This window comes from Elephas maximus, chromosome 4 (genome assembly GCF_024166365.1).
Source record: "Elephas maximus indicus isolate mEleMax1 chromosome 4, mEleMax1 primary haplotype, whole genome shotgun sequence".
NCBI classification, from domain to species: Eukaryota; Metazoa; Chordata; class Mammalia; order Proboscidea; family Elephantidae; genus Elephas; species Elephas maximus.
In genome coordinates, this window is record NC_064822.1 from 85,388,700 (window position 1) to 85,410,776 (window position 22,077).

Here is a 22,077-nt window from a genome sequence, read left to right on the forward strand (position 1 = left end):
TTTGCTTAGAAGGCCATATTCTACTTATTTAGCCATTCTTTTTTACAACTTGAATTTGAAAGTTTATGGTGGCTCCTTAATCTTTGTTTGGGAGAGAGAAAGATCTCCAATATGGAAAAGTCAGGTTTTCCTTTCCTTCCCTGAAACACCAAAAGTGATTCCTTGTCAATCCTGGTGAGGATTAGAGGACTGCTGCTTTAACACATAAATAAAAGAGAAACATGCAAGAAAGAAAAAATACTTTGGCAGTGTAGCTAAGTTGTTGTGGTTGGACATGATGAGTAAATAGACCAAGACAACCCTGGAATTCCCCCAGAGCCCTTATATATAAATAACGTGATTGTCTACCTAATCAAAATAATTAAAATATTTGCCACATGTATGCTCTTTATTTTTCAGAATATATATATATTTATCTCTTCGCCTTATGAACACATCAAAGTAAAAAGTGCTTCCAAGTCAGTGGCGGTTATCATCTGCTCTCTTCGGTTAAAAAAAAAATTCTTTTAGCTTTACAGCTCATACTGCTTAGAATGTGACCTTGGTCTTTTTCAAGCTTATCTTTAGTCCATAGCACTGCGCAACTCTGCAAATCAGTCTATAATCTGTTTAATATCTTCCTGCACGTGCAATTTTAAAGCTCATTGGCATGTAAGTCATCCTTTACTTCAAGGTCTCTGGAGATACTTGGAACCGGTCAGATACAAGGACTTTTACAAGGTCAATGGAGAAAATATGAGTGGCATGTAAAGTCCTGTAAAAAGCAGAATGATTTCTCCACAGATGCAGACTTGGCTGAGAAATTTTATAAAAGTAATGAGTTGTTTTAGTTTTATAGAAATGAAATAAATAGGAACTGCCTTACTTCACACATGCTTGAATGTAGCAAAGATCTCACTCACTACACCACACCAAAAATAAAATAAGAAAATTTCACTTGGAAACCTTGACTAAGCAAAAAGAGTCCCTGGGCTGGAATACAAGAGGAACAAGAGGAAATGGACTCAAAGTAAAAAACAATATATATTGACCGACATGAGTAATCAAATGATTAAATTCCTGGAGCTTAGTTCCGAGGGAGACTATGAATGGACAACAGTGGGCTAGTAAGTCCTGAGAACTTTGGCCAAGTACTTATCTGCCTGAAAGCAGCAGTCAAGACTTCTTGAGGTCTTCTGTATCTATGGTTTGTAATTGCATTCATAGTAAGATGTTGAATACAAATTGATCTCTGCCAGTGTCTTCTCCAGCCAATGTAGAAAGACCACTAAAATCCCATTTAATAACAGAGTAAGTTGTAATGGTAAAAATAAACACTTTATCTGTTGCTATATACACTGTGCTTTGTGTACATGAACTCATTAAATATTATTCACAATACTGTGAATACAAATTTTCATCCGGATACATACTGTTTAATCAAAATATGTATTGATAGGGTAACTACCTCATGAAACATGAGATAGTATTTAATGGATCAAAATGCTTACCCTTGCCATATCTACCAGGAAGTTCTCAAATAATCTCCAAATGTGATTACTAGTGTAGATTTCTTTCATTTCCACTTCGGTGTCAACATAACAATGATTAACAAAGTTCACATAAGCAATTTTAACCTGTACGAGTTTCAGATACAAAAAAAAAAAGTTAGTTTTGTTTTTAACTGATCATTTTCAAATATCAATTATGAAAATTCCTATAGTGGACTATGGTTAACATGTTTTTGTTTGCCCAGATAACATCCCCATATCCCTTTTTTTGCTAAGATACTCCACCCCTGTACCAAGGTGAACACGTGACCTAGAATTTCATTCTCCTAGGCCAAGTGATTAGTGCGAGAATGGGCACTTTACTCAAAGCAAACCTGTTATACTTGAGACACGAGAAATCGATAATGCCCAACATTACTGGCATTAATCATAAAAGAAAGAAAATAACAAATATTGGAGAAGTTGCAGGGAGACTGGAACTCTTACGCACTGCTGATGGGACAAACACTATGGAAAACGATACGGTGCCTCCTTAACAAGCTAAAAATAGAAATACTATACACTCCAGCAATCCCACTCCTGGGAATATATCCTACGGAAATAAGAGCCGTCACACGAATATATGCACACTTATGTTCACTGCAGCATTATTCACAACAGCAAAAAGATGGGAACAACCTAAGTGCTCATCAACAGATGAACGGATAAACAAATTATGGTACATACAGACAATGTAACATCACGCAACAGTAAAGAACAATGATGAATCCACAAAACATCTCACAACATGAATGAATCTGGAGGATATTATGCTGAATGAAATAAGTCAATCACAAAAAGACGAATATTGTATGAGAATACAATTTGCACTGTAAACTTTCACCCAAAACACAATAAAATTAAAAAATAAATAATTTTAAACAAGAAGGAGTCAACAACCCTCTCTCTCCCTGTGTTCTTACTAACGTTGCTGAAGTGGAACAAGGGAAACCTGAATGTCTAGAGGCCATCTTCTCCATGTGCATGAAGGAAAATTATGCTCAGAAGCAGAGAATGAGGCAAAAACAGAGAAGGAAAAGGGACAAGAGATGGAAAGAATTCTAACATCATCTGAATCTCTGAATCTATCTGAAGAACTCTCCTTCGACTTCCCCTTTTTGTTTAAGTTAGGTTTCTATCATTTGCAACCAAGGGAGTCTTAACATGATGTTTAAATATGTATTTAAATAAATAATTTATTAAAGTATTTTAATAAATAATACTTTATTGTCATTCAAAAATATTTCAATTACTATATTATTTGTGTTATTTTCAAATGAATTAAATTCTGTTTAAGACACTGATTTAACAAAATTCCTCATAAAGTACCAGGGATGAGTATCAGCAACATATGCCATTTGTAAAGTGCATAGGTGTCATGGACTGAATTATGTTCCCCCAAAAATGTGTGTATCAACTTGGTTAGGCCATGATTCCCAGTACTGTGTGGTTGTCCTCCATTTTGTGATTGTAATTTTATATCGACAGGATTAAGGTGGGATTGTTTAACAGCATCCTTATTCAGGTCACCTCCCTGATCCAAGGTAAAGGGAGTTTCCCTGGGCTGTGGCCTGCACCACCTTTTATCTCTCAAGAGAAGAAAGGAAAGGGAAGCAAGCAGAGAGTTGGGGACCTCATACCACCAAGAAAGAAGCACCAGGAACAGAGCACGTTCTTTGGGCCCAGGGCCCCTGTGCCTGAGAAGTTCTTCAGCCATGGGAAGGTTGAGGACAAGGACCTTCCTCCAGAGCCCACAGAGCCTTCTCCTGGAGCTGACACCGTGAATTTGGACTTGTAACCTACTAGGCTGTGAGAAAATAAATTTCTCTTTGTTAAAGCCATCCATTTATGGTATTTCTGTTATGGCAGCACTAGATGACTAAGACAGAATTTGGTACCAAGAGAATGGGGTGGTGCTCTAACGAATACCTAAAATGTAGAAGTGGTTTTATAACTGTGAATGGATAGAGGTGTGACAGCAGCAGAGGACCAGCGCAGCCGAGAAGCTGCAACTGCAGAGAACCAGTAGCAGCAGAACCAGGAGACCAGCACAGATGGCACTGGAGCCGACCCATGGAGCGAGAGAGCTAAGTGCCTGTGCGCAGCAGGCTTCCTGGCGGAGTGGGGTGCCTCTGGACACTTATTGGTGGAGCCAGGCTTGCTGATCCACGGAGCCAGAGACTGAGTGCCTGTGTGCAGGCGGCTCCCTGGCAGAGTGGGGTACCTCTAGGCACTTACTGGTGGAGCCAGGCTTGCCGACCCACAGAGCAAGAGAGTAAGAGTGCAGTAGGCTTCTTGGCAGGGTGGGGTGCCTCTGGGCACTTATCAGTGGAGCTACTGAGTTTTGGAACACTTGCCCCAGCAGGGCAGATGCAGGTGTGAGGCCCAAGGAGCCGAGAGGCCAAGAAACCAGGAAACAGAAGCTAAAAGACAAGGAACACAAGAAGCTGAGCTGCCTCAGTCTCAAAAGGTATGGTCATGACCTCAGGGATTTCAAAGGGTGGAGCCATGGCCTCTGGTGTTTCTAAGGGTAGAGTTGCGACTCAGACGGACTAGGAGAATGGTGCACCTAACGCTGAGGGAGCAGAGTTGCTGTCCCAGTGGGCCTGGAAAGCATAGCTGAAGCCCAGGGCCAAGGGTCCTCCTCCACTCAGAATCTGGAGTGTGGCCAATACCTAGAGGCTGGAAGGCAGGATTATTGTGTAAATTGTCTCAAAGAACAAAGGATTATTTTCAAAGCTTTGAGGGTTAATGTAATATGTTCTGCTGACTTGCTTGGTGCCTGTTATGCCTTCTTTCCCTTCAGTTTCTCCCATTTGTAATGGAAATGTCTAGCTTGTGCCTGTTCTGCCAATGTACCTTTGGGAGTAGATAACTTGTACTCTATGTTTCACAGATGAAGAGGAATTTTTGGATTTTGGACTTGGAGTTAAGACTTTTGCTATGATATGATGGGATGAATATGTTTTACATGTTGTAAGGATGTGATTTTGGGGGGGTCAAAGGATGGAATGACACGGATTGAATTATGTTGCCCTAAAAATGTGTGTATCAACTTGGTTAGGCCATGATTCCCAGTACTGTGTGGTTGTCCTCCATTCTGTGATTTTAATTTAATGTTGAGAGGATTAGGGTGGGATTGTAACACCACCCTTCCTCAGGCCACCTCTCTAATCCAAGGTAAAGGAAGTTTCCCTGGGGTGTGGCCTGCACTGCCTTTTATCTCTCAAGAGAAAAAAGGAAAGGGAAGCAAGCAGAGAGTTGGGGACCTCATACCACCAAGAAAGCAGCACCAGGAGCAGAGCACGTCATTTGGACCCGGGGTCCCTGAGAAGCTCCTCAACCATGGGAAGGTTGAGGACAAGGACCTTCCTACAGAGCCGACAGAGAAAGAAAGCCTTCTACTGGAGCTAACGCCATGAATTTGGACTTGTAACCTACCAGATTGTAAGAAAATAAATTTCTCTTTGTTAAAGCCATCTACTTGTGGTATTTCGGTTATGGCAGCACCAAGAAGACTAAGACAATAGGGCAGTAGTTTTTATTTTGCTTTTCATTTTCCTCTTTTTTTTAAGTTATAAAAATCTAATGAATGCTATAAATCCTCCTTCTAGAACAATGGCTATACGTAAAAATGATGTAAATAATTTCAAAGGATTAATAGAATCCAAGTTAAATGCATAAGAAATATGGGGCCAGATTCCATGCCCATAGTGCTTATCTCTACTTGGCTCAGATATAAAACAAACCTCCAAGGGTAGTTATCTGTGCCAAGGACCAATCATGGGGTAGGGAGACATCTGAGCCATTCAGCACATTGTCACCATCATCATCATCATCATCGTGACAGTCTTTACTAGGTGCCAAACACTCTCAGCACATTGTATAACATCAGGTCTAAATTATAATTCTTCTGCTTTAAAACTGTGAAAATTGAAGCTTAGAAAGGTTATGTAGTCTATTGGAGTCACACAGTCAGGAAGTAATGATCTAGGATTCCAACTCGTTCTTTAATTCGTTCGCTTATTCATTCAAAACATATTTATTAAGTGTAGGCTCAGACGCAGGCACTATAATGGTGAATTGAAACAGACACACTTCTTATCCTCATAGAATAATCTTGGAGAAGTGGGTGAGGAATAAAGACACAGTTTTTTAATAAAATTCAGATGTCAAATTTTAAATTATAGTCTCTTACATAATACACTAAGGGAAGTCAGGGAAATCTTTCCTGAAGAAGTAAAGCTTGAATCAAGATCTGAAGAATGAAGGTGAGTTAATCAGGTAAAGAGAGGAGGTAAGAGTGGTGCAGTCCAAGAGAAGAGCACATGGGAAGAAACATGGCCAAGACCAGGAACTCAAATAAGGATAGAACTCTTGGATTTAATCGCTACACTACACATTTCCCCTCTGTGCCACCTTATTTTAAATCAATCAAGGCCATGAAGTACCCTTAGTTTGAAGTGTAATTCTATAAAATTTCACAAAAATGTACTTTCAAATTCATCATTAATAAGATTATTAAGAACTGAGCCTGACACCTTTGAAGTTACTGTGATTTAAAACGTTTGGTTTTATGTCATACTCAGTGTACGACATATTTATGAACTTTGCAACAATATACCACAACAGCAGAAAAGAAGTGATTGCAATGTACATTCCTGGAAATTTCCTTAATAACATCCCACTGACAGACAACCAGCTTCTACTGAGTTCTATCTATGATCAGAGCCAAACCAGGGCAGAGTAAAAGATGTGTGACTAAAGCAAAATGTACGTTCATATATCCAAGAGTATATTTCATAAAACAAGACATACCTATAGAGTCTTATATGTGGCCCTGCTGCACTATCCTAGCCTCCCCAAATAAAAGAATGTGAATTATTTATGAAGTATGTACTTTATATTCAAAAACATACTAGAGATTACAAGTAAATATTTTAGTCCCATTGTCATGCTTAGAATTTAAGAGTCTTATGTAGTAGCTTCCAGTAAATCAGCAGTGGCTATACTTTAAAAAGATTTTTTCTCTTTCATAACTTCTTGTAGAATTAAAACATAAACTTTTTCATATCATTTTAAATTTTCTAAGTATACAGCTAAATATAATTCCTTGACTATATATATTATTTCATTTTAATTATTAGCATGGTGAACTTCTGGTACTCGAAACAAAAAAAAACTCCAAACTCACTGCCAGTGAGTCAATTCTGACTCACAGTGACCCTATAGGACAGAGTAGAACTGCCCCATAGAGTTGCCAAGGAGCACCTGGTGGATTCAAACTGCTGACCTTTTGGTTAGCAGCTGTAGCACTTAATTCTACTGCTGCTAAGCTTCTCCAAGACTTACCTCAGGGATGCAGTCATCGTGGGTCACCACCCTGACTATGTCATCCAGGGGCAGAAGGGAATTGCACTTGATTTCAGTGTAGACATTCTTCCCTTCTGTGCATGCTGCCAGCAGTTCCACAAGTGTGATGTGATAGGCTAAGGGGCCACTTTCATCACTTCGGTCTCTCTCTGAACACATCATATGGAGAAGGATAGGAAATGATGCTCGATCATTGTAAAATATCAGCACATCTTCACCTCCGTTTATCAACTGAAATGATAAGAGAATCGACATAGTAGTTCAAATGTTCATCCTCACAGTTATTTCCAAAGGCTTGGTCTATCTGAAAACACACACATCTCCCTGTGAAAACATAGATAATATTACTAAAGCAGAACTATGCCAAGGCAGGATGGCAACAAGGGTGTAAAAGGTTTTAGTCACATGCCAAGTGAACAGTTAGGAATGCTATTAAAACCAGCTGGGGAGCTATGGGAGAGGTGGGCGGGGGCAAAGATTAAATGACATAGATGATGATAAATTGATCATCAGTGAGTTACCCACTGAAATTAAACCTCCCAAAAGAATAAAGTCATTTCCTCTACTTCAGGTGGATTCCAATGCCAAAGCATGAGAAATACTGTAAGTATTGTTTCCCCAAAATTATTAGTTCTATGAGGGTAAGAAGTGCATACGTTTCTATTCACCACTATATTGTCTGAGTCTGAGCCTACAGTCAAAAAGCAGAATAAAATATTGCCATACTTCAACAGCGACTGAATAAGTAAGGAACTATATTGAGCCAAATACAACGCTGCAAAATCTGGAGATTCCATGTGCCTTGGGAAGGCATCAGTAGAGAATGGAGACAGAAGCAGACATGGAAGAAATAGGAAGAAAAAGTCTTTCTAAAAAGAGAGAGAAAGAAATGAATAGGCAGAGGCTTTTTGGATATTAATTCTCCTTTTTATTTGGCTTATATAATCTCAGTGGAGAATTACAGCAGGTTACAATTTTATAGCTCAACGTCAATAATGTCTTACTCTTTTTCTACTACCAGTACCAATTTTTTAACCCCAGTGTGAGATATTCTGGTGGGTAATACAGCTTATACAATTTTTTTCTATTTAGCATATTTGAATTGATAACATATGCAAACCAATAAGCCAATATGTTGGCTTAATATGAAAGTTTTGTTGAAAGAGAATGTATATGCATCAAAAACATATATTATCTATTAACATAATACAATATTATAATCACTTCTTTACACATAGAAACACTTCATCTAATAAATTCATAGGACTGGGTTAAATATTTGAGGCTTTTTGATTTTAATTCTTTCCTTGGCAATCATAAATAAAAAATCAAGCTAGCTCCCACATTTCTGGGCAAGAAAAACTAATGTGAATGCAAATGTAGATAAGAAAAAAGCAAATTTTTCAAATTTAAAATGTTTAATAACAACAATTTAAATTTAAAAATTCAAGGCTTTAAGGCAGGAGGGACTCATGTTGTATCAATACAGACACCTCCCCTTCCTCAAATCTAAGGTATATAATTATGAAAATCTCCCAAATTAATATTATCTACAGATAACTGTTTGGCAGATAACTGTTTGGCAGCCACGGATGGAAGCTGCCTTCATCCATCCATCCATTAGAGAATCATTAAGTAAGTCACAGAAGCAGTGACTTACCAAAATGGGCTCAAAGTGCTGCCAGTTCTCCAAAGCATCTCACTTAGTTCTTAGCAAGTTAATTTACTGTGGAAATCTCACACTCAATGTCAAACTTCAAAATGAAATGGGCAAAATAAAATGAAGTACTTCATCCATTTGTTTTTCTTTAATTTTTAAGCTTCTATCAATTTTTTTTATCAATAGCTAAGTTTCAACCTGTTATAATAAATCACTAATAGTTTCTATTTACTAGTTTGATTCTTTTCAAAAAAAAAAAAGAAACACTGTAACATCCTATTCAATATTTCAGGAACATAGCCTGGAAAAGCAGAGTTTACACATCTTTGTTTTAATATTGAAAACTCAGGAGTAAAAAATTTTGCCTCTTTCACTCCCAAATAATGTAAAAGATTTCATAGGATTTTACCCATTGTTTAAAATACACAAATTCATTAAAAAAAAAAAAAAACCGAAAACGCATATTTGAGCATATTACTTATGTGAAGCTGAAAAAATGCAAACGAAGATCATACCTCTGTCATTACCATATCCTGGCATTTCTTCACATATTTACCATCTGCTTTTACAATCGTTTGCAAAAACCTCAGGTACTCCACGTGGCGGCCATGTGTCTCAATGCAGTGCACAAAGTGCTGGACGACTCTCTCGCTGATTTCATTGCACAGATGGTAATTGTTCATGAAGATATTCCTCATGGTTTCTGCTTCAAGAAGCTAAACACAGAGGAGCAGGCCTCCGTAATTCTGACAAGATCAATTTTCTATTTTACAGTACTTAGGCTAATTTCTCTGCTTGTGATCAGTTACATACTTTATACAACGCCATAGTGAGTTTTCTGTGCAAGTCTTCTACAAAATTCAATGACATCATTAACTATTAAAAGAAAACTGAACTCACAAGGGAATTTAGTTGGGAAAAGGAGCTATCATAAAATTCATCATGCTGGCAATAGTATTCTTGAGATTTATTTAATTACCTATTATTTAAAGTGAATTCTTCCCTAGTATCTGGAAAACACTTTAAAGCCCCGTCAGAGTTAACTCTACCTTTGAATTTTCCGTATGTACCTTACTCGTGGCATTACAGAGTTAGTTCTTTGTTCTACCATATCTTTTTTTTTTTCACATTAAACTACATACATATAAATGAAATTATCACTTGCAGGTAAAATTCATGTGATTTTTCAAGTTTCTTTAAATGTTTCCACAATGGAAATAAAACATACTCCATTTTACGAGGGCAAAATGGGATGATTAAGAGTAATAAAACTCTTATTCACAATGCTACTAAAACAAATTTGATGGACACTCTACCAAAAATACTTGAAGTCATTAAAATACTTACACCAGGAGTTAAAAACAAATTCAGATGTTTATGAAGAAGAATTTGATTTTGTGGGTTTCCCCGACAGAAATTCTGCAGGAATGTGTGGGCGAGATTCATTACTTCATTCATCTTTTCATCATTCTGTAAGTTAAAAAGTAGCACATAACACAGAGAAACATAGTAAAAATAGTATTAAAAACTATAGTATTAACATACTATTAATATAGCAAAAATACTATAAAAAATTTTGTTCTTTCACAGTTGTACTTTTTTTTCTCTCTGACGTGCTCTAAGCTCTGCTTTCTCTGTGCCCTTTCTGATTCCATCCCTCTCCCAGTTTCTTTTCCGTCCCCCTCTCTGTTTGCTAGATCTATTTCTCACCTTCTCTTTATTTCTCCTCCTGCATCTGTTCTGCTCCACTGTTCCAACTCTTGGTTTCATAGCTCATTTCTCTTTCTCCCCAGTCTTTCTGATTGTCTGCTGTTTTCCCATTCGTGTCCATAGCTGCTTCTTTCTCCCCGTCTCTGTCCCCACATCTCTTTTGTCTTCCCTTTCTCTCTCTGTCTCCCTGATACTCTGTTTCTCCCTGCTTCTCTATAGCACCTTGTAGTCCTTGCCCCTCTTATGTTTCTCCCTTTCCCAATGTTTCTGTGTATCTTGCTGTTTTTTTTCTTTTTTCTCTACTTTCCCCACTTTCTAGATCCCTCTCTTTCTCATCCTTCTCCCACTGTTCTCTCAGCATCTACTCCTTCTCCTCTTGTCCTTCAGCTCTCTCCTCTCCACTCACTTTTCCTCTCGCTTCAACCCTGCAAAATTTTCTCTCTATATATTTCTCACATTATCTCTATTTCCCCCCCTAAACTCTCTGCCCCCTCCTTTTGCTTTTTAATTTTGTCTCTCATTTTCACCTTTCTTTTTCTTTTCCTTCTTTGGTTTCTCCACTCCTGTCTTATCCATCTCTTCATCTGTCCCCCTCTTTCTTAATACAAGTACTCTTAAGTCATCTTCTTTATTCATGTCATTTTCCAAAGTCCTAATTAGAGGGCTATATATAATGTGCTACTATCACTTTTTTGACATAAACTGAAAAGTTTTCAGAATCTCAACAGGAAATTTAAGTCTCAAAATTCACAAAGAATGTAAAGCTCTCTTGTAAAAAGTAGTCATTTGACAATATCACTAAAACCACTTAGAATTGTTCTGTGTAGCTGAAAGTGCCATTTGTCATGTGGTCAATGCCAGAGATGAAAATGGACCCATGTTTCGAGTATGAAATGAATTCATTATATTAAATGAATTTAAAGTTTTTCTGTTTTTCCTAGTCTAACAGTCTATAGTTTATGCCATCTATAATTAAACAAACATCCTAAGGTCATCAACAGGCCAACCTTCTCATATTTAAAATAAGGATTAGCTAACTAGACAACAAGCAAATAATAATAATAACTCTATTTGCAACTAAAAAATAAAAAATATTTCCAAATCCACTAATCCTTTTCTTTTACTTGTTTAATCTAGATAGTTAAAAGATATAAAAGGACTTCAATCATGTAAAGATCCAATTCTCATTGAAAATCTGGCCAGTACAGAAGGACATCAGAGCCAATTCTACTGTATCTGATATTTCTTTGAAACATTCATCTTATTCTGTTTCTATTTCTGAACAATCTAGTTATCAAAACTGAGAAAACCCATAAAAGCAAACATAGTAACAAAATAGTACATACTACAATTATTGAAAAAGAGAATTGACCACATGACCAATACTTAAACATTACAATATCAATGAAAAAACAATTACAATAATAAATCTTTAAAAAAACAATTTTGTTGCTGTCTTTTCCGACTCTTGGCAACCCCAAGTGTTACAGAGTAGAACTCTTCCGTAGAGTTTTCTTGGTTGTAATCTTTATGGAAGCAGATCACAGGTCTCTCTTCCACAGCACCTCTGGGTGGATTTGAACCACCAACCTTTTGGTTAGTAGTCAAGTGCAAACTGTTGTGTCACCCAGGGACCTCATGGATTTACATATTATAAAGTAACTAGTTGATCCCTGGGTGGCACAAACAGTTAAGCACTCAACTACTAACCAGAAAGTTGGAGGTTTGAATCTACCCAGAAGCGCCTCAGAAGACAGGCCTGGCAATCTGCTTCTGAAAGATTAGAGCCTTGAAACTCTACAGAGCAGTCCTACTCTGCATATATTGGGGTTGCCATGAGTTAGAACCAACTCACAGCAACTAACAACAACAAGTTGGAGGCAGCCCGGCACAGGAAGTAAAAGTCCAAGTGAGGAAGGTATCCACACAGAGAGAAACTGGCATGGAGTGCTGGTACACCAGAGGGATGAAGAGGACATCCACACTGGGAGGTGTCAGGGCCTGAGGGGAACGCAGAGGGCATTCACATGGAGCATGGAGCAGCAGCAGAGATGGAAGATTAGTCACATACAGGGCATTAGCCAAATAAGTAAACATATATTAAAGACAATGAGTGGGGCAGGTTTCCCACTATCAGAGAATGGAGGTACAATACTGAAAAAGAGAAACTAAAACGAGCCCCGTGGTGTTGGGATTAGAGGTATCAGCATGAACCCATGGTTTTCAATAATACAGATAAGAAAGTAAATGCAAGTTAATTGTACATGTGTGTTTATGTGAGTACATGTTGTTATTGTTAGGTGCTATTGAATCAGTTCCAACTCACAGCAACCCCATGTACAACAGAATGAAACACTGCCCAGTCCTGCGCCATCCCCACAATAGTTGTTATACTCGAGCCCATTGTTGCAGCCACTGTGTCAGTCCATCTTGTTGAGTATCTTTTCCTTTTTTTCTGACTCTCTACTTTACCAAACATGATGTCCATATGTGTAGATGCATACACACATACAAACACACACATACATATATTTCCTAGCTCTGTACATTTAAAGGGCCTGGGAGTACCAACATTCCAATAGCAAAAAGCATGCTCAGTACTCAGAACTTTGCTTCTAAATACCATTCTCCACCAAAAGGAACTGAAGCTTCTTGAAGAAATTGCTGATTCCAGAGTTGAAGCAGGGAGAACACAAGATGAACTTGAAACATTTTATTGTGCCAGAAAGCAAGGAAGTCCTCAAAGAATGATGGGAACATGCTAGGAGGACAGGGAAGCCAGCTTGATGGGGTTCTACTGGCCAGATCTGGGACAATCTGAGAATCAAAATAAATAATGATAGTAACCTATTATCAACTACTGGATAAAATGAGAATCCACAAGTTCGTACTGATAAAAATAAATGAGTGAATAAATTGAAATTTTGATGAAGAACATGATATTTCAAAGTACTCCTCCACAAAACATTTATTAATTAGAAAAAGAGGATGAGTGACTTCACAGTGGAGTAGTCTGGCAGACACTACCTTAATCAAGTGATTGAAGTGAACATCATCATTGTTATGGATTGAACTGTGTTCCCAAAAACTATGTGTTGTAAATCCTAACCCCTAGAACCTGTGGTTATAATTCCATTTGGGAATAGGGTTTTCTTTGTTATTTAAGAGGCCATATAAGTGTAGAGTATGTTTTAAGCCAATCACCACTGAGATATCAGAAGAGCAGATTAAGCATAGAGAAGCAGCAGAGATGGGGGAAGACAGATGCCAAGCCACATGAAAATTGCTCAGAAGCTCAGAAGAGACAATGACCTTCCTCCAGAGCTGACAGAGAGGGAAAGCCTTCCCCTAGAGCCAGCACCCTTAATTCAGACTTCTAGCCTCCTAAATTGTGAGAAAATAAATTTCTGTTTGTTAAGGCCACCCACTTGTGGTATTTCCGTTATAGCAGTACTAGGTAACTAAGAAAATCCGTAATGGGACAAGTTGGAGAATTCAGCATCACTCATGTTCCTGCCAAAAATGTATAACTGCTTTTGATCATAAGGAACATGAGATGATCCAAACTGAGGTGCATTCTTCAAAATAACTGGTCTAGCCTTCAAGTCTCAGTGTCATGAGGGCTCCAGGGTAATGAGATTTAAATAGACTTGACAACCAGACATAGCATGTGATTGTGAAGCGGACCCTTCCATCATACAGGACACAGCTGGGACAGTGGGAGAAACCTGAATGGGGTCTGAAGATGAGGTGGCAGTAAGGTCACCCTCTTTCCTGATCTGGAGGGTTGTGGTGTGTTTATGTAGAGGAGTGTCCTTGCTGCAGGAAACGCACACTAAAGTGGTCAGGGATGATGGACATCAGGTTGGCAGCTTATTCAAAAATAGTCCAGGGAGAAAAAAGTTTTTTGGCACTTTCTGTACATTTGAAACGGTATCAAAATAAAAAGGCAAAGGAAAAAGTAACAGGGAACTAACCTTTTCATAGGGTATCTGCAGAAGATCCAGCACCACTGAATGAGCACCCATGTTTTTCAGCAACCGCTGATGTTGATTCCGACACTTTTTGTTTTGTACACAGAGTTTACTTAGCCTAATCAAAATCTTAAAGAGAGAAAAAAATTAGCTAGAACAAATACAAATATCAAATATAATATTTAAGCAAGAACTATTAAACGTCATACAAACAAAAACCCATACAAAAATACTTTATATCTGCTGACCTCTTTAACAATCCGGTAGTTGTTGCTCTTATTGCTGTCAATCTGAGGTTTCTTTGTTCCATCCTGCACTGGACTTAAAATGTTTGATTCCTAAGATAAACACAAATATGTCTTTGTAGGCCACATATACACCTTTGCAAAAAATTTATTATTCAAATTAAATGTTTCTTTCTTTTTTTACTATTAAATAGTGCCTTGGCTTGAATGAGCCATGCAAATTACCACCGCTGCTGTTGTTACTGTGTGCCGTGGAGTCGATTCCAATTCATAGTGACGCTATAGGACAGAGTAGAATTGCCTCATAAGGTTTTCTTGGCTGTAATCTTTATCGGAGCAGATCACCAGGTCTTTTCTCCCACTAATCCTTCAGCCAGAAGCCAAGCACTTAACTGTTGTCCCACAAGGGCTCCTTGAAAATTACCACTAGCCAATAACAATCAAATTATGGGATAAATGGTAAGTAAGTTAATGAATGAATTAATAAATAAATGAGAGACTGAATTATGTGACCCAAAAATGTGTATCAACTTGGCTAGGCCATGATTCTCAGTATTGTGTAGTTGTCCACCATTTTGTGATCTGATGTGATTATCCTATGTGTTTTAAGTCCTAACTTCTATGACGTTATTGAGGCAGGATTAGAGGCAGTTATGTTAGTGAAGCAGGACTCAATCTACAGGATTAAGTTGTATCTTCAGTCAATCTATTCTGAGATATAAAAGAGAAAATCAAGCAGAGAGGAGAGGACTTCGTGCCACCAAGAATGAAGAACAAGGAGGTGAGCGCGCCGTTCGGACGCTGGGTCCATATGCTGAGACGCTCCTAGATGAGGGGAAGATTGATAAAAAGGACCTTCTCCCAGAGCAGACAGAGAGAGAAAGACTTCCCCTGGATCTGGCACCCTGAATTCAGACTTCTAGCCTCCTAGGCTGTGAGAGAATAAATTTCTCTTTGTTAAAGCTACCTACTTGTGGTATTTGTTATAGCAGCACTAGATAACTAAGACAAGTAGCTTTACTAATAATGAGTTAAATTTAAAAGAAGTTATTATACATGACATTATTACTGCATTTCTCTATACTATGTACATCAAACATACCATGGCTTCATATTGTCTATATAGGAAGGGATAGTAAAAATATAGGGCATGAAAAGTAAAATTTAATCATAAGGGATGAAATGCAGAGGCGGGGGGGGAACATAGGGGAGGTGGATATAACAGCTAAACACGTTTCCGGGAAAGGAAGAAAGAACACCTTAACCCAAGGATTCTCTGCCAGGTTACCATGACATCATTGGAAGTCATGGCTTGGAGCCACCTGAGTGTGTACGGAACCAAGAAAATGAAGACAAAAATAAAACTTAAAAACAATCCTTTAAACTACTAAGTTAATAAAGCTTATTAAGAATATCTGAAACACCAAAAAATATTTAACTGTAACAACCATTATCTGTAGCAAATCATAAAAAAAAAATACTATAGGGATTATATATTTTTTAAATATCATCTAGTAGACTCACCATATTAAAATAAAACATCAATTACAAGTAATTAAATACATGGACATTTATTAAAACTTGGTACTAGACTATGGTGAATGGATCTAAAAGAAATAGAAGATATGTTCCTTCGCACAAGAAAATTACCAGTTATCTAAGAAAATAGAGAAATATGAAAATGAAGATTGGAACTGAAGAGAATTCACTAGTCAGAGAAGAACAGCTATGGCTGTAGACAGCATTATGAAGAAGATCAAGTTGAAGTCAAGGTCTTGAAAGATGAAAACTATTTAGTTAAGTATAAGGAAGGTGTGTGCAGGCAGAGGGAGACTCGTAAGTTGAAGAAGTCATCTTAACCAATGCTCCTGCAGCACAAAATGAGCATAAAATCTTAAGACAAACACAGTGCGTGTTGCAAGGGAGTGAACAATAAAGGAGAGTGGAGTCTGATTACTTCCCCGATTTAAAATATGTACAAATTGCACTTGGGATGAATAGCAAATTCAACTTGGGTCAAAACCATCCTAAACTCCTGACTATATCAGTGTTGGGTTCTCACGGGGGAAACCGAGTCTTAGCTCAGGAACTAACGAAGTTACATGAAGCCAATCAGTATAGTTTCATTTGTCCAAAGCTGTTTTTCCCACTGCGTTCTGTCACAAATCACAAAGTTAATGTAAACCAAGAAAAAAAGAATATATACTTTTCTTGCTAGTCAAACAATTCTGATGAAAGACTTCCAGCAAGAGAGTGACTTAATCAGTTTTGAGCATCATTCCTCTACTATAAACTCTATTCCTCTTTGCTGCTCTCCATGCAAATACTGTCCAATGTGAGGCTCCCAATCTGAGCACCACTTCAGTAGATAACCTCTCTTTCATTTTCTGAGCATATGGAAATTCTCCCACATGACCTTAGCATTTCCTCTTCTCCATCTAAAAAATTCCAGTATCATCCACAAACCTCTCTACATTCCCTTGTATGTCTCAGAGAACAAAAGGCCATTCTTCCTTTCCAAAGGGAACTTTTGATGTGCAAAATTTTTAAATCCCATCTCCCCTGCCTCCTCACCCTGCTTCATCCATGTTTCCTGTGCATGGGCAGTTTCTACCCAGTACTGATTCTTTCTCATCTCTTTAAAAATATGGTCAGGTAGAGGCTATCCAAGCACTTTCAGTGATCCTGTCAATCCTAGGAAGTAGTCTTGACTCTCAGACTATTGCCCTGTGAATTTTATAAAAAAATCAATACTACACTGTACTCAAATTGCTTTTTATGTCAATGATTCATAATTATCAAAACTTGCTTTAGCATTTGACTCTATGGTTTGCTACGATTTTGTTTAAACACATTCCCTTTGCTTTTTGATGAAATAATACTCACCAAGATTCCTTCTATCTTTCTGACCATTTTGTCTCTTTCACTGAATAAAATAGGAACTGCAAAAAGTATATGATCACTGAAAACTTTCAAAATCTACTAAGTTAGACTCCAGGGTTGTGTCACCTAGCTGTCATAATAAATACTAGGAGGGAAATGAAAGCAGCCCAACCACCACCCCAGATCCTCAACAAGATGGACTAACGTGATGGCTGCAACAATGGGTTCAAGCATAGCAACGACTGTGAGGATGGCGCAGGACCTGGCAGGGTTTCCTTCTGTTGTACATGGCGTCACTATGAGTTGTAACTGACTTGATGACATCTGACAACAACAAAGACTGACAAAGCTCCTACAGCAGAAAGATCTTTCTGATATATGTCAACTTTAAGGGAAGCTGTTAAAAATACAAGTAAAGCTTTAGCACATTCATTTAACTCTACTTTTCAAACAATGACCTAAAGAAAAAGCAACTGTCTTGTTTTAAGAAAAGTAATCTCAGGCAGAATGTATTATATTATAAAAAGTTACGTTCTTCATGTCTGCCCAGGGGAAGTTGTAGGCAATTCTAAACTCCATAAGTATGGGAATTATGAAGAATAATGATTTTAATTTAAAATTGCCAGCAGTCAACAATAGGAAGCAACGCTGGAGAATTCAATAAACAACCTCTTTAATTTCAGAAGATAATTTAATGTAATTAAACTGAACAAAAGTATTAACCCAGAGAACATCTGGATGATTCCAAAGCAATGATGAGGGGAATTTAAGAAATATGTGAACTATGGAACTACAGTTAGGTTGTGTTTTCTTATTTTGATGCCAGAATACTTCAACTGAAAGTGCTGCCAGACATTTCCTTAAGAAGGAACAGAAATTAACTGTATTCTCTATATCTTATCCAACTTTGGTCCTAGTTTAGTGGACGGACTTACAAAACCCTGGATTTGTTCTAATGAAAAAATATTAGTAAAATGCAAAATGTAGAAGTGTAACTTGTGCTGTCCCAGAGCTCAGGAGAGGCAGAAATACGTTATATAATACTGAGAACAGTGTTATGCTTATAGTCAATAATATGAAAACACTGATCAAGAATAAATATGGCACTCCAAAAGTAGTTGTACTGTATTGTAGTTGTTTCCTATCATCTAGAAAAATCTGAATTTATTTCCTGTAATGGAATATGGGGAGCAGCTTAGTTAAATGACTATAGAGGCAGATAGATTTTTAATTGTATAGTATGTACCATAATATAAGGCAGCAGATTCAAAAACAAGACAGCAAGAACAGTCTAGAAATTGGATAGACAGCAGAGTTCCAGGCAGAGGCTCAAAGAGTGGATATCTAAACAAATACTGGTTCTGAATACAATTTTTTTTCTTTTCTCTATTTTTTTTTTTTTAACATCAGGCAAGGAAACCCTACTATAGTCAACACCAAAAATTATAAAAGAAAATAACATGTATTGACTATAGCGTGAACTAAATATTGACACCAATTAATGGGGATCCTGTTCCTTAATTTATGTAAAGGCAATCATGCTTTTAAAAATAGAACTTTCCAAATCCTACAGCGTAGAGCTGCCTGCATCTGCAGCTGCACGATTAAAATAGCTCAGTGCATATCTTGTATTTATCCCCACCCTACTGAAGTTAAACAAGGCCTTTCCTCAGCAAGACTGCCAAGTCAGCAAGACTGCAAAGTACTCTGTTCTCCATCTGTATCCCTAGCCTTCCCTTCCTGTAACCACTATTCAACCCAATAAGTAGTATCATTTACCCCACTGCTGCTTCAGGTGCCAAGTGCCTTCCTTCGCTCTTCCCCCACCTCCCTCCAAAATATGGGTGAAAACATCTTGTATTCAGTCATTTACATTTGACTGACCGAAAATAATAGATAATAATTTAGTTAAAGCTCTTTGTAATAAATATTACCTTGTTCAGACAACTGAATGATAATCATTGTATGGAAAAAGGAGGTATTTATTCTCTTTCCCATCAATGAGTATCATCATTTACCAGTCATTCAGGAGAAAATCTAGAGGGCTGCAAAATCCCTAAAATCGCTCTAGGCCTATTTATCTGACATTGCATATAAAGCTAATTTTGACTCTCACAGTGTCATGGTTGACAGCTTCTGCTTTCCTGAAAGGCACCTAAGTCTACTTGAGGACTTCGGTCAAGATTCACAGTGGGTGGAAGAGGCTGAATCCTCATTACTAGCCACTTGCCTCCAGACATTCCCTCAACTCAGACTCAAATATATATTTCTAACATTATCACAAACCTGTTTTCCTTCCTCTTGGTTTCAAGAGAAACACAATATTAGTGTTTTCTAACTCATCTGATATTATTTTAGTTAGTACTAATGATGTTTACTCTAATGTCCTAGAAAAAACCCACATGTTCGAGAAAACACTACAAACCTCCTTTACTATTTGTATCTCTGACACTGTTGCACCTCTGAAGAATAACGTAATAAAAAAAAGTGTGTGCTATCGTAGTGCATCCTCTTTGGTGAGAGATAGATTAGGAAAAACTGGGCATATACTGATGACAGGCGTGCTCAATGTAAAATAATAACTGCTTTCATAACAATGCAACAGAATTCATTAATGTACAGATATGTGTGCCAGAAATTTTCTGATGCAACTATAAAACCAGTTGTCATCAAGTCAATTCCAACTCATGGCAACCCCATGTGTTTCAGAGTAGAACTATGCTCCACAGGATTTAAAAAGCTCTCCAGTATTATTATATAAAATTTAGAAAGGATAGGCAATCCTTTAATCAAGAGTGACATGATAACAAAGCACTGTACAGGAAATGAAAACAGTAATATAATAGAGCCCTTAGGGGATGTGTCTGATACCTGGTATATTATGTGAAGAAAACTTCACTAGTCACAATTTACTCCAGCACACCCTGATGTGGATGTAAGAAGGGGGTTGATGCATGGCACCTGTGATAAGAAAGAACCATAGCCTTCTTTTAGATTTGTTTTTTTACTAAGCAATCATTACAGAAATGTTGATTCCTGGTCTAATGAAATAGGTGTGCTCTGGCTTGAATAAAATCAACTTCACTTATTTTCATTGTAAACCACTCACTGAGGAGAAAAAACATATAGAAACTTACAACCTTCACTGACAATTTTATTGCCTGAAGAACAAACACCAAAGTAAAAAAAATTTTAAAAAAGCTAAGATGTAATTGCCCCTGATAGAATGGAGGGAAATGCTAAATTTATGAGAAAATAGCATTAATTTTAAATGTAAGCTAGAAGACAATGGGGAAAAGATTCTTACAGTGAGAGTAATTCAGAGAAACAAATACAGATGTATACACATTACATTTAAGTATTTGCAATACATCAAAAGGGAATGAAAAAAAAACCATTGCCCTCGAGTCGATTCCAACTCACAGCAACCCTATGGGACAGAGTAGAACTGCCCCATAGAGTTTCCAAAGAGCACCTGGTGGATTCGAACTACCAACCTTTTGATTAGTAGACATAGCACTTAACCACTATGCCACCAGGGTTTCCAAAAGGGAATGAAGAGGTATAAAAATAACACTTGGCTAAAAACCGAAAATTAATTTTCAGGAGTATAGCCTATGAAAGGGCTTATTAACTGATACTCAAATGTAACAAAGGAGCCCTGATGATGCAATGGTTAAAGCTCTTGGCTACTAACTGAAAGGCCAGTGGTTCAAACCCATCAGCCACTCTACAGAAGAAAGATGTGGCAGTCTACTTCCAAAAAGATTACAGAGTTGGAAACCCAGTGGGGCAGTTCTACTCTGTCATATAGAGTCACTATGAGTCAAAAATTGGCTTTATGGCAATTGGTTTGGTTTTTGTTTTGTTTTGGTTTTTGGGACTCATTAGACATAAAGAACATAGATGTAGTGTGAAATAAATAAGTAAATATATGATAAAGTGAAGGGCAAAAATAGAAAATGAAGACAACAAATGCATTCCATAAAAGGAAAACCTAGGAAAGCATCCCCCACGTGTCTATCAGTTTGTCATAATGTGAGGGCTTGCGTATTGCTGTGATGCTGGAAAGTGTGCCACTGGTATTCAGATACCAGCAGGGTCACCCATGGAGGACAGGTTTCAGCTGAGCTTCCAGACTAAGACAGACTAATAAGAAGGATCCTGCAGTCTACTTCTGAAAAGCATTAACCAGTGAAAACCTTATGAATAGCAGCAAAACATTGTCTGATATAGTGCTGGAAGATGAGCACCCCAGGTTGAGTCGACCTTAATGATGTGGATGGAGTATAGCTTTTGGGACCTTCATTTGCTGATATGGTACAACTCAAAATGGGAAGAAATAGCTGAAAACATCCATTAATAATCGGAGCCTGGAATGTACGAAGTATGAATCTAGGAAAAATGGAAATCATCAAAAATGAAATGGAATGCATAAACATTAATATCCTAGGCATTAGTGAGCTGAACTGGACTGGTATTGTATATTTTGAATCAGATAATCATATAGTCTACAATGCTGGGAATGACAACTTGAAGAGAAATGGTGCTGCATTCATCATCAAAACAAACGTTTCTAGATCTAACCTGAAGTACAACGCTGTCAGTGATACAATAATGTCCATATGCCTACAAGGAAGACCAGTTAATACAACTATTATTCAAATATACACACCAACCAATAAGGCCAAAGATGAAGAACT

At 37.6% G+C, this 22,077-nt stretch overlaps 1 protein-coding gene across 1 annotated transcript in view; it reads right to left on the reverse strand.

The window, feature by feature from the left end:
* The window catches only part of ITPR2 (inositol 1,4,5-trisphosphate receptor type 2), a 523,041-nt gene that overhangs the window by 265,083 nt on the left and 235,881 nt on the right, over positions 1–22,077 (reverse strand). The window contains exons 27-32 of the mRNA XM_049882682.1: positions 14,495–14,584; positions 14,250–14,375; positions 9,910–10,032; positions 9,078–9,278; positions 6,882–7,133; positions 1,491–1,616 (exon numbers count right to left, since the gene is read on the reverse strand). Of these exons, the coding sequence (XP_049738639.1) occupies positions 1,491–1,616; positions 6,882–7,133; positions 9,078–9,278; positions 9,910–10,032; positions 14,250–14,375; positions 14,495–14,584 (918 nt within the window). The remainder of the gene's footprint in view (positions 1–1,490; positions 1,617–6,881; positions 7,134–9,077; positions 9,279–9,909; positions 10,033–14,249; positions 14,376–14,494; positions 14,585–22,077) is intronic.